Source organism: Chroicocephalus ridibundus, chromosome 2 (assembly GCF_963924245.1).
Source record: "Chroicocephalus ridibundus chromosome 2, bChrRid1.1, whole genome shotgun sequence".
NCBI classification, from domain to species: Eukaryota; Metazoa; Chordata; class Aves; order Charadriiformes; family Laridae; genus Chroicocephalus; species Chroicocephalus ridibundus.
Genome location: NC_086285.1, coordinates 79,711,570 through 79,727,982, shown reverse-complemented (window position 1 = coordinate 79,727,982; position 16,413 = coordinate 79,711,570). Strand labels below are relative to the sequence as shown.

At 42.2% G+C, this 16,413-nt stretch overlaps 1 protein-coding gene across 1 annotated transcript in view; it reads right to left on the bottom strand.

Moving 5' to 3' along the window:
* Positions 1–1,323: 1,323 nt before the first annotated feature.
* BCL2 (BCL2 apoptosis regulator) overlaps positions 1,324–16,413 on the bottom strand; it is a 97,255-nt gene continuing 82,165 nt past the window's right edge. The window contains exon 2 of the mRNA XM_063326046.1: positions 1,324–6,440. Within this exon, the coding sequence (XP_063182116.1) occupies positions 6,306–6,440 (135 nt within the window). The 3' untranslated portion in view covers positions 1,324–6,305. The remainder of the gene's footprint in view (positions 6,441–16,413) is intronic.

Here is a 16,413-nt window from a genome sequence, read left to right as displayed (position 1 = left end):
CAGGTCCCAAAGCGCGTGGCAGACCTGTGGAGTGCATTTCACACAGCAAACCGGGGTTGTTGCATCTCGATGCAGAGAGACCTTTGAAGGCAGCTAGCGAATGCTAGCTCTTTGCAGCCTTTTGTGGAGGTTTCCACTCTAGAGAATTCAGTCCAGAGTGCAGGTCTCTGGGGTTGTGTCCGTAGACGTGGTCCTGGCTGCTCTTTTTGGGGGGATCCAGAGAAAGAAGAGATGCGGTAATGGCACGTAGGGGTTTGAATGTAAGCTGTGTGCCGTCCTTTGTCAGCTGCCGGCAGCACGGATACTTCTTATGCATGGCTTTAGTGCGTAATTCACCTTGTATTTATAGGAAGTTCCTATTGCTCCTCTTCCAAGTACTGGATGTCGTTAAGTCCTGATTTTTTCCCATTTGGAGCTCGCAGTATACTCAATGTACCTACCTGGAAAGAGTGACATGTAAGTTGGTGGACTTAGTAAATCTGTGATCCCAGGCAGTGGGAGCTGTGACAAGAGACACTTAGACTAAACCAGGGTCTTTCAAAAATCTCACTTGAAGTGTTGGCTTGCAGACCTACAGCTCTGAATGAGCTGTAGTGAGCATGATGAGGTGCTGTAAGAGGTAGTTACACTATGAAACATCAAGCACCCGATTAACCAGTCTCCAAAGAGTCAAAGCAAGGAGAGAGCTCCTCCGTCTTCTGTCGTGATGGTCCAGACAAACCAAGAACCCACCTTGGCGGCTCTGAGGATCACCTCTCCACTGACCTGATGGGCAGCCTGTGGAGACTAGTCAATTAGACCCTCAAAGGTGGGTTTTATAAATACGTTCTTGCACAGAGCCCCTTTGGTTTAATAGGAATGTGGTATGAGTGCAAGTCACCACCCACATCTTTTAAGCATGTTGATATTAGCTTGAAAAATATCACAGCATTAAAAAAAAAAAAATCATACATTTAAAACTTGATGTTCCTGTGTTGCATAAACTTCAAAGATGTGAGGGTTTTTTAAAGCGTCTCTGATATCATGAAATTTAGAAAAGTTTTTTCCATTTGTTTTTTAGGAAACTTGCATTCCTGTAGTTCCAGGGTCTATGGGTTTACAAAAATCATCAAATATTTTGGATTCAGATTAAAAAAATCAATAGCGTGGGTAAGTAATATTTCTGCAGTGTCACTGTGGCTTGTTAATATTGAGCAGAACATGTCAATAGAACTATCAGGAAGGAAACATTACGTTTCCTTGATGGGATTACAACTCAAAATGTTTGAGTAGTTTTTTTCAACAAATCCTAAACAATGCAAATGCAAAACAAGTAACTCACAGTGTGCTTTATTATTTTTTCACAATATTAACTAGACAAACATGGTAAGTTTAATGGCAGCATGTTCTTATAACATTTTAAAGACAAAGAACGACATAATCATATTAAATGATGATAAACTGACAAACTACATTACCATACATACATCATCCAAAGGTACTGGATAAACGATATCTGCTTATGTACATTTATGCTGGTGATAATTAAAATTCAAATATTCAGAAGAAAAAGAGAAAAATGTGCTATTTAAATTATAAAAATATACAGTTTTCGTGTGGAATTCTTAATGCTGTGTAACTTTGAAAAATATTTCATTGTGTGATGAAGCTGCATTAACTTAGTATAGGAGCGTGATTTAAACCAAATACAGATTAAATTGGCTCTTTTGTCTTCCTTGTATTTAGCCTTGTTTGAAAGAGAGATAGGAACGAAAAACAAAGCTGGGCTTTTGCAGTGAGAAAGAATTTTTATATTCATAAATCAAAAGATGTTTAATTTTTCATATAGTACTGAGCCATTAACTCATAATGCAAATGAATCATTTTGCTAGCTTGTTTAAAGATAGAAAGAGGAAAAAAAAAAGACAGGCTTTAAACATGCTACTTCACTATACTTTTAATCAATAGGACTTCTAGGTTTGTGGAGCGGAGTGCAGGTGCACAGCTAAGCACAGTGTCACGCTTCAGGGTCAAAGCATGCAGTCCTTACGTACAGCTGACTCCCAGTGCCTCAGCTGGGGAGGCTTGTGTGCATGCAAGGATTGGGGGTACTGGGTCTGTATTCTTTGAACTGCATCACCTGCGTGTTTCCTTTGCACATCTGGTTTCACAGAATCGCAGAACGGGAGGGGATGGAAGGGACCTCTGGAGATCATCTAGTCCAGGCCCCTGCCAGAGCAGGGTCACCCAGAGCAGGTTGCACAGGAACGCGTCCAGGCGGGTTTTGAATGTCTCCGGAGATGGAGACTCCACCACCTCTCTGGGCAGCCCGTGCCAGTGCTCTGCCACCCTCAAAGTAAGGAAGTTCCTCCTCGTGTTGAGATGGAACTTCCTGTGTTCAAGTTTGTGCCCATTACCTCTTGTCCTGTCCCCAGGCACCACTGAAAAGAGGTGCAGAGAAACAATTGTGGGTTTTTTCATAATTGTTCCTTATTAGCGCAACCCTACTAAGGCTGTGTAATCCCCAATCACAACAGCAAATCGATGAATTTTTATAGTGATTGGATAGTTTTATAATAATTTACAAATAGTTTTGCAACTGAAAAGTTTTAGTAATTGTAGTCATGCAGTGCACACATTTGTAGCTGGTTTTAGTTAAAGTTATTTTCAGACTTTCATGGGTGAACTCCTGCATCATATGAAACTCGAGATTTTCTTACCTACCAATGTCATTCTCCATATCTTCCAGCCCCTTTCCTTATCTGTATATTCTATGTTACCTCAACAGCCCCATTGCTCCATTGGTGGATCCAGTGCTTGTTCTACTAAGAAACGTCCTCTGTGTCAGCTCTGATTTCAGAATACTTAACTTGCAGAATTTTTTTCTTGTTTTTCCATCTGTTCATAAGTTACTGATCTATAATAGATCTTACATTTTTGTTGTTGGGTTGGGCTTTTTTTGGAAGCAAAATATTTTCCGTCATTATTTTCTTAATAAATGGAGTGAAAAAGAATTAACGACAAATAAATTGAATACAGCAAAATCAAGTATTTCTCTTAAATTCCTATGGAATTCCTGTTTTGCAAAAGACTGCCTTCCAAATTAACAAAGTTTTATAGCGAAGAATAATTGTGGGGTCTCTGTAATATTTTATTGTGCCCTGATATCATCCTTTTTTCAAGGGAAAGGATGAGAGATAAACAAATTCCCAGTAACAGTCATATTTAAGCAAGGATACATTGCAGTGATCTCTTTGTTTCCCTCCTCTTGACCTCTTCCTTTGTTGTCCTCTGATCTTCCACACCTAACCAACTTCAGAAGTGTCCCTCTTTTTTTATTTTTTTTGCTTTCACAACTTGGATATGCTGGGAGCGGTCAGCTCTGTGTGCATACATAGTGACGCAGGATGGATTTTTCACTGAAGCATAGTCTTGGAGCATGGAAGTCTATAAGGCATTTTGTGGGAACAAAAATCTTACGTGAAAGTGTAATGAAGAATAGGAAAGAGAGGAATTATTGCAAAAGAAATGCAGGAGTGAGAGGAGAGGCTTTTATTAAAGAAGTTCAAGCTTTTATATACATTCAATGTTTCTAATATGTTTCTTAATAAATGTATTATCAACTATCATTATACCTAATGCAGCCACAATACTGTACTATTCTGCAGTCAGGACAGGGAAACTCCATTAGCTCTTTAATAAAATAAAATCATCAACAGTCATCATGACTCTTCTTTTTGCCTGGTATTAACGAATACACTGGGAAGTCCAGTGAGTAGACACAACAGAACACAAAATCCTCAGTATTTATTTAAACGTGTATCATGTGTCGTCTTCATATTATTTCTAAAGCAGCTTTAAGAAACTTTTGCCATTGGAAGGTATTAAAAAATAAAACCCATTCAGATTATCCTGGTAGTATAGCAGCACTGGAATTGATAGTTACTCTTTTACTACTTTTGACAATGTAAACCTTTAATAAAATAAACAATATTGAAACAATTTGAAGTCTAATAGTTCATGAACTTTAATGGGCATATGGGCACAAATTGAAACGAAGACTAGATTGTGAAATGAAACATTAGCTCGATACCAGCCAATTCCAGCTGTGAAATTGGCTGCGGACAAATTCGGCTTGGAAGCTGAAAAAACCCAAAGCCCACACTCAATCCACAATATTCGGTTGCTCCCATTTCAAATATTTTTCATCCGAACCCTATACGAGCGTGCCCACTTCTGACAGAAGCACTCTGAAAACACTGCAGGTGCTTTTTGTTTGATGGTGGGCTTTTTCATTTTTCTTTAATCAAGCATAGTTCACATTTTTGTGTTCTTAATAACATTTCCTTTCTATGTTTCTATAAAATTAGAAGTAATTTCAAATTTGAAATGTAAAGCTAGCTCCATCTTTGCTCATACAAAGTGTAGGTGCCACGACTAAATAGCAGTAAAAATGCTGAGATGTACAACTCTTAAAAAAAACAAACGAACAAAAAAGCAGCTTTGAAGACACAACATCAACTACAGCCTTAACATTGAACGTATTACATTCCCAAGGTAATGGAGATAATTTGCATATAATGCCACAAAGTTATTCGACTGAAGTCTTGAGGTTGAATCTACAGTTTATTCACTGTATTTTTTTCGCCCTTAGAGCACTTATGTATTGTACGGTACACTTTATCCAGAGCTTTGCAGCCTTTTCTTTTTATGTCTGGATGTCCATTTACCCACAAATCCCAGATTTCAAAAGTTTTGTAGAAAAAATAGGAGCGCTTGACTTATACATTTGAAGCTGGACATTTCCACGCCTCAGAGCAGCCCGTGGGACAGGCTTCAGACTCCTCAGCTTCGTGGGGACTCCTGGCCCCCCTTCCCAGCGCAGGGAAAGCCCCGCTTTAAAACGCATCGACACATCTGGTTTCAGAACACGGGTCTGTTTATAAAACTGCACACTGAGTACTCGGCATCAATTTGACTTGAGTTGCATTTTGTAACACGAGCAGGTGACTTCACCCCCACCCCCCCACCCACCCCCTTTTCCTCCACCCTATTTTCGCTTGAAACGACAGCAGGCACCTGCGCGGCTGAGGTGTCAAAGAGTCTCTGTCCAGAGAGAGGATTTGGAGTTTCTTCATCATCTTTTCTTCTGTAGACAGTCTTAGGAAGTTAACTAGCATGAAATAATTTTGAGGGCGAGGGGCAGGAGGATAAAGCTCACTTTCTTTTCCTGTTATGAAAATGAACTTGATTTTGGTGTCCAGTTTGATAAACAAGGATAGTCAGAGCTAATCTGTAACTCAGCTGAGGTCTGCTTCTTGCCAAATAAAATTAAGATCTTTTTCAACTTTCAGGGATTTAGAGACCGCATCTAATTGGTTTCAAACCCCCGGAGGAACTCAGTAAGTAAACAGGATTAGTTGCAGATATGAGCCCACTAAAGTGGGACACAGGTCAGGTCTTCAGACTCCAGCTCTGCTCTGTCGAAGCAGGCACTTAAGGTCTCCTGATGTTTCTGTGTCAGTAGCCGCAAAAAAACGTTTCACTGCTGAGAAAATCATTGGAACGGCAATTTCCTGCAAGCTCCAAAGATTTAACTTCACACTTCTATTAAAAAAAAAAAAAAGTATTTGAGTTGACATGTATTAGGGTACTGTGATTATGACGTGATGGCACAACCAGTAACTTGAAAACGCATGTTTACAAGGCATAGGCAATCATATTTCCAACTGTTCTCCTGTAGGGATAGCCAGGTGTCCTTCAAGAAGGTGCCATCTTGACTCCACGTAGGTACCATGTTGAATCGTTTGCGCTGTCAGTTCTTGCCAGCAGGACACGGTGAGAACTTTGTTCACGCTGACCTTGTCTTTCAGATCCCTCCCAGCCATCCGGAAAAATGCAGGGAAAATCAACACAATTACGCAGCCTTTAGCAGCTCAAGTAACTGCCCTCGTGAATGTAAGCAGGTAGGTCTTTGTCAGTATATTTGCTCTTCAGAGATAAAATAATCCAGCCAGCTGCATTAATTAAAAAAAAAAAAGGACCTAAAATACTTTGGGGCTCATTAAAGTTAAGAATAACAACATGATGTGATGACAGATACAACTTGCAGAGTTTCTGAAAATAGCAGGTTAAAATGTAAATATCTTTTAATAAATAATTTTCCTGCAATGTAAAAATAAATGATATTTCCTTTGGCAGTAATAGCTGATTTAATCTTTAGCTGGGAAGTTGTTTTGCTCATAAAATATCATTGTGCTACAGAAAAAAAAATATTATTTTGTTGTTTTGAAAGACTTTTGTAATCCACGATAAACTGGGTGACTCTACTTATGTCCGAGATAAGCGCCAAGAGTGATGCAAGCTCCCACCAGAACCAGACTCAGGATAGTCTTCAGAGAGATCCAGGAGAAATCGAACAAAGGCCTCATACTGTTGCCATACAACTCCACGAAGGCATCCTAGAAAGGGAAATAACAGAATATCAGAATTGGAGTAACTTTTTCAGCGAGGGGGGGGAACTTCTTCACACTCAGTGGTCGTCTGGCAATCACACCGGCACAAAAAACCCACACGAACCTATTAAAATAACAATTTGGGAGCTATGTTTTTGTGCAGTGCTTAACACAGTCTTCTCCTGCCTATTTCTTCACAAATATTGATGTAATTACTTACGGTCGTGACTTCTGCCTTAGGCATGCCCGGTCTAACAGAAGATATAGAAGTATAAATTTTTAAATACGAGTACCACAATTTTGGCTCCTGACTGTTGTATATACAAACATACACAAAGGAGGAAAATGGACCTTCATTCTGCAAACCTTTTGTTTCCACTGGACATGGGGCATCTATATTGCTGGTCAGCTTTGCTGAAAATAAGGCAGTATTTATTTGGTTCCCCTTGGGATGGGTTCAGAAGACTACGTGGAGTAGCCACAGATGTTTCTCCTGTACAAACTGAAGCTGTTAGGCTTGTGTTGCACCTTTGACAGTCTTTCACAACTGTCACCAAAAGGGGTGACACCTTGGTCCTGTGGTCCTGCTAATCATGCCTTGGATGTGGCAGTGGTCTGGCTGTAGGGTCTATTGGGCCAACCATCTGATCCAACAGCCCTGCCTAAAAATGAGCTGTCTTGCCATGGATCCTCTTGTGAGTCTGCCTTGCCTTCCAGCCTACAGCCAAGACATTCAGCTAGAGGAAGAGGAGGGGAAGAACAGAGTGATGCCACTGCTCATGGCCGCCCACAAGTCACCTGGCATGAGGTGCAGGGGGAGTCCTCTCCCTCAGCCCAGCCCAAACCACCCTGGCTTGCTCCTTCAAGCTGCAGTCCTCCATGTATGGAGAGCCGTTTTGTGAAGCTGTTCTGGGGAAGTCTGGAGGTGTGTGTAGGCACCAAATGGAAAGGCTGTTTAAGTAGCAAAGATAAAGTTTTTGTGACTCATAAATAGACTGGGATTTGACGGGGCTAGTGATGAGATGGATGATACTCTGCAAGTAACGCCTTTCTTTCAGGCTGCAATTCCTAACAAACGTGAAGCTTCAAAGCATTCCTGAGAGATAGATAAATCACACCATATGGCATGAAAGCAGTAAATTGCGAAGCTGAAGGACTTTAAAAATGAGACAAAACTGATGGCATCATTTAGGGCAACTCTTTCATTGTGCAGCCAATGGAGGTCTGCTCCCAAACTACTGAGATAAACCCACGAAATCGCTATCTAATGTGGGGGTTTCTGTCTCTACCTTTATTACTCTGGACTTCCCATTTTTGGTAGAAGCTAATGTTCTCTATTTATGTTATAGTGCCTTTAGCTGTTTTGTAATGTTACTATGCTAGGAGGTAAACCTGCCTTCTAAAAGTGCATATATGTTATCGTTTAGAGACGGAATTAAGGGGAAAGTCTCCATTATTAATATAAACCTCCCAGACAAGTTAATTTTCTGTAAATTAGGTAGTCACATGAGCCTCCATCATTAGCCATCTCTAGTTATTGTCAGAATAAAAGCGTTTGTGGTTTTACCACGAGAGGGCGTGTAAGGTTTTTTAATATTTTGCCATTTTGACTCCCATTCACTAGACACTGAGTGAGATTCAAATAAATAATAGGCATTTACTTCCAAAGTATGTTATTACATTAAGTAATATTGGTGCACGTTATAGGTAAGAGTGGGTGTCAGTAGGTAAGAGCTGGTAAGAGAATAGCTATAGGCTTTGGCCAACAGATGACCTGAAAATACATCTGCCTCCTGCTATTTCTCAATGCTTGTTCCTCCAGGCAATCATTTTCAAACTTGGGTTTCCAAAGGTATATTCTTAAGTGAAAGCAGCTTAACCTTTGGGCGGAATGTTTTAATGCAACCTCTTCATTCCGGAGAAAATTTGGCAACTTTTGCTTAGCTGCATGGTTTTTGAAATAGACATTTGCAAACTCTGGCCTTAATATTCTGCTGTGCTGTTGGGGAGCTGAAAAAGCACACTTGGTTTGCTGTGCAGCTCTTTGGAAAGCTGCTTTTATTTCTCCTTAAGGCTATGAAGTAACACAATATCCTAAAATGTTACAGACTGGGCTAAATCCTGTTGTCGCCAGTGCAGACTCCCTGACTTCCATGGGAGCTTTGTCAGTACAGGGAGTTCAAGACCAGGCCTTATAAAAATACAAGGGTGAAGTTCAACACTTGGTGATATTATTATGGGTGGAAAAGAGAGGAAATGAAAAAAAAAAAAACCACCCATGGAAATGCAAGTCATGTGAAAACATTTTAACCTTAAGATTTCCATGGTTTCTTTCTGCGGGGAAGGTCTCACTTCTGTATACTCATATGACAGCCAATGCATACCCAGTATCAATATCAAAACAGGCATATTTTGTGCCTCCCTTCTATCCCAGTTTAGGAACATTCCTCCCAGTTTGTCTGGGAGACCATTATCTAGTGATTCAGTGGAGCTCCTGGAATTGGGTATGAAGATGGACTTGAAGACAAGGCAAAAAACACTTGAAGACGAGGCAAAAGTATGGCATAAGCTATAGCTCAAAAGAGGAATGTTAACAAAAAATGTGCAGCATGCAGTACTTTTTCGTCCGAGATTATTACAACAATAACATGAACCCAACCTAATGGTGTCTGCACTATATATTACAAGTAGCTCTTTATGATCGTTCCCCCTCCCCTTCTCAAACATCCTGATTAGGCCTATTTCCGAAGCTTGTTTGAACAGCCTGTCACTATTTGTTTAAGTTTCAAACCTGTTTTAAATAAACACATGTCCATTTTATGTACTAAAACAAGGAGAGGGGGGGAGGGAAGCATGACCCGTTGCTGAAAACTATATTAGCACAAAGAGAACCCTTACCAGAATCTCAACTGTTTCATAAGGTTTGTCTCCTTCTGTAAACCCATGTATTTGTCACTGCATTTTTGTCACCTACACCAGTCTGTTTAAAATAAGAGAATCTCTGCTAAACCAAATAAGATTAGGAAAATTGCTTGAGACACTTGATGTCCTCTGAGAAGCACTCTTTATAATGAAAGCAAGGGTTCCCTTGGCAAATAGACCGAGGCAAGTTCTGGCTTGGTCAACCTTTCTGGAAGTCTTGCACAATTGGAAAGAAAATGGTTGCAGGCCTTGCTTTTAAGACCTACCTATTCAAAATTTAATGGAAAGTTATATCCTGGATGTAAAATTATATCAGGGCAGTTAAAAATTATATGGAAAAGAACTCTTCATTCAGCTCTGTAAGTTTTTAAAAAGTAATTTCTTAAGAAGCTTTTATTAAGTCGAATCAGCCTGTTGCTGGTTTACTACTACACTGACTGTTTCTGCAAAGCAAGAAAGGTGGCAGCGAGGAAGGGAAAGATGCTCTGCCAAAGCTCCTCTTAGCACCAAAGCACCCGAGATGCCAGCCTCACCTCCCTGGGCTCGACTGGAAGGCCAGGAAGATCGTCCCGAGGGCAGGGAGGACATAGCGTGTTCCTGGCTGGAGTTTCTGGGATTTGCAGGGAGCCCAGGGCAAAAGGGGAGTTTGTCACCCTCAGAGGATTAGGAGGCGTGATAGCGCACTGAGTCAGGACAGTCTCCAAACAAAGCATCCAGATCACACTACCACGCTCTTCCGCTGGCCCAAATTCGGCAGCTCCGATCCAAGACACAAATGTCATCTTTAATTGCACAGGCATTCTTTGCCTGCGCATGGAGCTGAGTTTGTTCAGTCTCGGTCCTTTTTGCAACTCAGCCTTCACCCCTGCTCGAGAGGCAAGGCACAGCGTCTTGGCTGCAGAGAAGTACGTACTTCCCAGAGGCTGAGCCCGGCGAAGCCTTAGAGGTCGGACGGCTCCTTACTGAAAACAGGGAGGGAAAAGGCAGTTTCAGCCTGGCATTTCTGACTGAGGGGGAGGTGGGGAGAGCAAACACGAGGAAGTAAAGGCTTCCTTTTTCTACCTGAATCAAACAGCTGGTGAGGAAGTGACTTTATTTCCCTCGTTATCATTGGGTTGACAGGATATCCTCTTGAGCCACAGTGTATTGAATGAAGAGCCGGTGAGACTTCCATTTTACTGAACAGGAATTGCCTTGTGGCTATTTTACGCTGCCCTCTCCGTGACTCCAAAACAAACAAACAAACAAACAAACACACACTAGCTCCTGGCTTTTGAAGAAACCTGCACAGGTCTGAAGGAGGTGTCTTCGCCACCCATCACGGGGCAGGAGAGGGAATGGCATAAACTCCGATGCCAAGGTTTAGCAGCTGAATGACTTTTCCCTCACCCCTGCCTCCATACGAATGACATAAATTCTCATAAAAGCTTTCGTTCACAAATGGTAACTCGTTTCAGAACGAGTTTGGGGAGGGAGTGGAGAGAGCCGGTTAAATCGTCCCATGTTTTCTATGCAGCGAAACCTCATTAAAATGTCATCTTGAAGCTAACGAGAAAAGTTCTTGGAACACAAAAAATAGACAAATCTGTGGCTGTTCTTTTCCCAAAGAGTTTATGGGTCTTTTACGCAAGCTTAAGTCGTGAGTACATGCAAATAAGGACCGCTCAGACCTTGACCGCGTTGTGCCGAGGTGTGGTGTTTCATCAGGTCGGTATCTTTAGAGAGGCCGGTATCTTTTTACGCCTGGGAGTGCCAACATGCTGGCAGTCCAGCCAGGTACATGTTATCAAATTATAATGGGAAGGAAAAGAAGGTGTCACCACACAAGCCGTGCCAACCGCGGGCAGGGAACCTGCCTGGGGAGTGGCTTTGGGGCGTGCACCCCTGATCAAATCCCCATCCAGATTTATTTTTTTTCCCTCCTCACCTTTGGGTCTATTCTGAATTCTCCATTTCCACAATGCCCAATATAGTCCTAGGTCTGCAGCCGATGTGTTAGCTGCTGGCTGCATAACCCTTTTGTTTCTCCAGTGATATCTGAGGTTTCTGACTTTGGACCAAACTGGTTCTCATCACAGTGGTCTTGCCTAACTTCTTTGTTCCTTCTCTCCTTGCTATCTATTTGTATAAATTCTTGCCTCAGTCAGTCTGTGATCTTGGGGGCATATCTTGGAGGTCCTAGTGTTGCCAGGCTCTCACTGAAGTCTGTGTGAATTGAAATCGGTGGAAATATTATTTGCATAAGGCTGACTAAACATGGCACTCAGGTGGAGACAGCCGAGGAGCAGGGACTAATTGTGGCTAGGTTTGAAATGAAAACTGACGTGTATGCTTAGAAATATATAAATGTGAGTGGTTATAGTAATGGGGATGACTAATCCTCCTGTCCACGCTCTCGGAGAGTGACCCTGCTGGCAGGCAGATTTCCTCCGGACCTCTGTGAGATGAAGGACAAACCCAGGCTTTGGGGAATGGTCAAGTCATCTCTTTAAACACAAAATTTGTAAGGTGTTGATCATTCAGCTTGCATGGAAACCCATGCCGTGCTCAGACTAGGCTACATTCTTGTTAAACCAAGTCAGCATGAGAAATGTTTCAGTAATTTAGTCTTGGCGTCTCTGCTTAATTCAGTTAGAAGTGGCTCTGCTATATGCAAAAGCCCAGACCTAGTGGAGGCTGCCTTGTTTTCTTATTCCTGGAAAGGCCCACACGAAAATGAGGTATTTCTGGCATCAGCATAACAGTTGTAATGTCACTACAGCAGCTAGCTGGTGGTATTTAATGGGTGCCACTTATGAGGGAGGAATATTAACATTAATGAGAGAAAGAAGACAGGAAGGCCTTCTGGACAAAATCCTCTATGTTTATAAAACACGGTCAAATCTGCTCTACTCGATTCTTCACAATTTACTTTTCAGATCTTTTGTGGGTTGATAATCCTATTCAACTAATTTGTTATTTATTTGCATCAATATTTATCAGTCTTCGTTTTATTTTCTGATTGTAGCCCACTTAGGTAGAGTGCTAGAAGTTGTGTGTAACTCATACTGAGAAAAAAAATATGTGTCCCTGCACATACTTTCATGTATCTCTGTTGCACTGAGAACTGTTCAGTTTTAGGCCACCTTCTTTTCCTTCTACTCAAATTTAGCAAACCCATTCTAGTGAGTTTACGTCCACATACAGCAGTAAACTTAGAAAACACTCATTTATGGATTTGTGGATCACTCTGGAGGAGAGAACAAATGTCAGAGTTGTTGGGAGGACTCGTCTCATCCCGTAACATCGCTCTTACACCTGCATCCTCTGAAAAGAAGCTAGATGCATTAGGACCCCGTCAAATCTTCAGAATGACTTTAAAATGAAAATAATGACAAAATGGGTCTGAATGACAATGCAGGCCTCTTTCTCTCAAAATCTTGTCTAAATTCTCCCTCTTGCTCGTAACTTACTTTCAATATGAGTGACCTTACACTGGAAATAGCCCACCTAATCTAAAAGCCTGAATCTGAAGATCTGGCTGCAGCGGGTACGTTGGTAGTAAGAGGGAAATGTGAACAAACACATCCCCCATTGTGTTCCCTGCCTGCTCCAGCTACCCAGGCCGCCGCAAAAGAGTTAAATCACGTAAACCGCCTGAGAAATGGGAACCGAAAGTAGCTGCTTGTAGAAATGCTCAAAGTGCTGCGGCACGGCATTTGTCATCAAGGCCATGGAGGGTTTTATTTAAGAAGCGCATCCAGCTGTGCCGGGCTCAAGGCGCAGGTATTCGTGGAGGTAGAGAGGGGAAAGCAAGAGAGCAAGGTCTGGTGAGGAGGGCCTGGCCCCGGCCAGAAAAGGCAGAGAGCATGTGTGGATGAGAAGGGTGAAATCGGACCAGTCTGAGCAGGTCGTCCCATCGGCTGAAGCACGAGGGACCAGTCACGCATTTTTCTGCTTCTTGTTTTATCACCCCGCAGGGAAACACTCCATCCCGGGCTTGTTGCCTCAACACTCAGTTCTGACACGAATCTGTTTGGCTTGACCGACTTACGCTCGGTGTTGAGCAAGACTAACGCAGAGCCGGAGTGGTGGCCGCGGTGCTCCTCGCTGCTCTCGGCACCTTCTGCAGAGGTGCCACCTGTCCTTCATGTGACCGTTTTTTCTAAATCTTGTGACAATCAACTGATTTACAGGGAGAACGAGACAACACAGCTAACCTTATGAGAAAGTTACCTCACGATAAATCTGCACTTCAATGAACAAGGGCAAAAAAAGCTCATGCTGTAGGCTTCAATGGACAGTTACACTTCTACCAGCAGCCACCTGGAAAATATGAATTTGCGCATGTGTTTTCTTTGGCAGCCGACACCTCATTAGCAGCCCAAACCATTTCTGCTCACCTGTAAAAGCCTTACTTGAGGCAGAGAAGAGGCAGCATTTTTTGGTTATTGCTTTCTCTTGCCATTTCCCAAGCCAGCCCTTGGGTGCTGTACTCCACCGGGCAGCGTGTGTGTCAGCGTTAGCTGTCGGGGAGGCAGACGTGTCCTGGCTGTCAGGCAGCCCGATGGAACAAGCTGCGATTTCTCCCCCCTTCCAACACAGTGCACACAAGAGTGGAGGCCTCTCGGTGGCTTGCTCCATGTTTTCGTTGTTTCACAGCTAAGTGATCATGGGAAATTAAAATAAGGGAAAAGTTCCTGGTCTGCATCTGCTCAGGAGAGATTGCTTTTGGTCTGGGTGCCTCCCCTCCGTTCCTCCTTCTTGGCCTTTCTGTCCTGTTCACCCTGTGCGCAAAAGCGCAAGACCTGGGAGACAAATGGAAAGTGAAGGAGCAAGGAAAGGAATGAGGAGAGTCTGCCTAGTCTGAGGCAAGTGGGAACCGAGGCAAAACAAACTGTCTAAATAGGACAGGTGAAAACTGCCAGTGCCCACAATGATCTGAATCCTACTTTTAAGCCAAGATAACTTTCTAAGTTGCCTTGCCCTTTGAGGGTGCTGCTCATAGGTTAGGATTGGCTGGTAAATCTTGAATTTTTGGGTTCATCCGGAAAGTCTTTTGGCAAGTGTTATCAGGTTATCCCAGCTAACAGGGACCATATGAAGAAACAAGGAAGAGTCAGTGTAAGAATACAATTCACAAACAGACAGAAGGACTTTGTTTTGTTATTCAAAACAGCTCTTAAATTAATTTGCCTACACAGTTGTAATCCATTAACTATGACCATTAGATTTATTCAAATGCCACAATGCAAAACCAAAATACGAAGACTTAATAAAATGCAAACCACCTCTGCCCCTCCATCTCCAAAACCAACACCAAAACAGGCATCCTACAGGAGAAGTGGGATCCTCCTCCCATCCAAGATCAAGTACCACTGGGATGTTTGAAAGCGACACACCTCCTACCTGTATACTCTGTGAAAAGAAATAACATCTTGCTGATACAAGAAAGGGCACAAAATCTGTGTGTTTCCTTTTAGCAGGAAGCTTTAAAACTGAAAAAATGTTAGAGACCAGTAGCAGGAGAAAAAGGGTTATTCTGTACTTCAGGGGCTTTGCTGGTGTCGCTGTTCTGGCCAAATCCCTCTATGGAGATATGGCTGGTACCAGCTGAAGGAGTCTGCCAGCATGGTTGAAGTACCTCCCAAACAATGTGAGTTATACTAGCAAAAGGACTCCTCTATTTGGTGTAAGTCTACGTAAGTCTACAGAGTGGGGAAGGGAATCATGCCAAAATAGTTATCTTTGTAGGCTAGGGATGTGATTTTTTCCCCATGAGATAGTTATGCTGGCCAGACTTTGTCATGTAGACCCTAGGAACTTTTATTTGCAAAATAAGACTGTAATTTATTTTAACCAGATGTTCAGCACTGATCTGTGTCTGTGCATTCACAGTGCACTCCAAGTAATTTTTACTGTGAAAGACATATACCTTGGACACCGGTAAGATTTTAAAAACATAATGCTGAAACTTTAAGGCTGTGGTGGCCTTATCTTTCCTTTCGGTGGTGATATGTAGTTCCCAATGAAGTAAGACGGTGTTCTGGGTATTGAGTTTTGCTCCTATCAATCGGATCCTCTACAGGTCCTGTAAGGCAGAAGGCTCAGCTCTCCCGTCTATCAGACATTCACATCAATTGCTGGAGCAAGTCATGCAGTTCCTTACAACCTAATGATTGCTGGGAGCGCAGGGTGAGAGCTGAGGTGACCTAGGATCTCTCTTTTTCGTAAAAGAGCAGGAGGTATGAGTGCCAGTCCTCTGAAACAACAAATCCCTCTTTGTTTTCTTTCATGGCTGGTGTTCCTGAGAGGAGGCAGGGGCTTGTTCTGCTACAGGACAATGATCATCAGAGTGGTCACATAGCTGTCACTGGAGCCTGAAGTACCTACCACTATCAACAAGTTACACATACACATCCTTGGCAACAGCTGAAATACAGCTTAGCCTGCATTCCTATGGCCAGTCATTCAAAACAGAAACTAAAGGATTTGGTTAACTGCTGCTTTTTTTCTTTTTCTTTTTTTTTTTATAAGCCTGCATGTCCTTGCAGATCATTCACAAAGGACCGAGCATTTATATTTCCTATTGACATCCTTTGAAAAGGAGAATGCCAACAGAAATTGGATCTTTTAATGAACAATTTCTGTGGACAGCAAGTCAGATGAAAATTCATGAAGGATTTAAATCTATCATTGTGACCTTGAACTAACAGCACGAGGAAGGAGAAGGCCGTTAACTTAGGCAGGAAAGACTGGTAATTACTTCAAGCGTTGGTGTTTCCAAGTGAGTAGAAATTCCATGCAAAATTTCAGTTACGCAAAGGAAAGAATAAAAAACAAAATCGGGAATACCAGCCAAGAAAAAAATAAATGCATTACCTATGAAATCAGTGCTTGAAAGCTTTCCCACTTTCTAAAATAAATAAGACCCCGCAGATCAGAAACTGCAGATCAAAATTAATATAAGGTCTTAAACCCCAACAGTCGCTTTTTTTTAATACCTCTAAGTGCAGGTGGGTCCACACGGCAGAGTGCAGTTTTATGGAGAGGAAGAGAGTGCGGACCTTGCACTGAA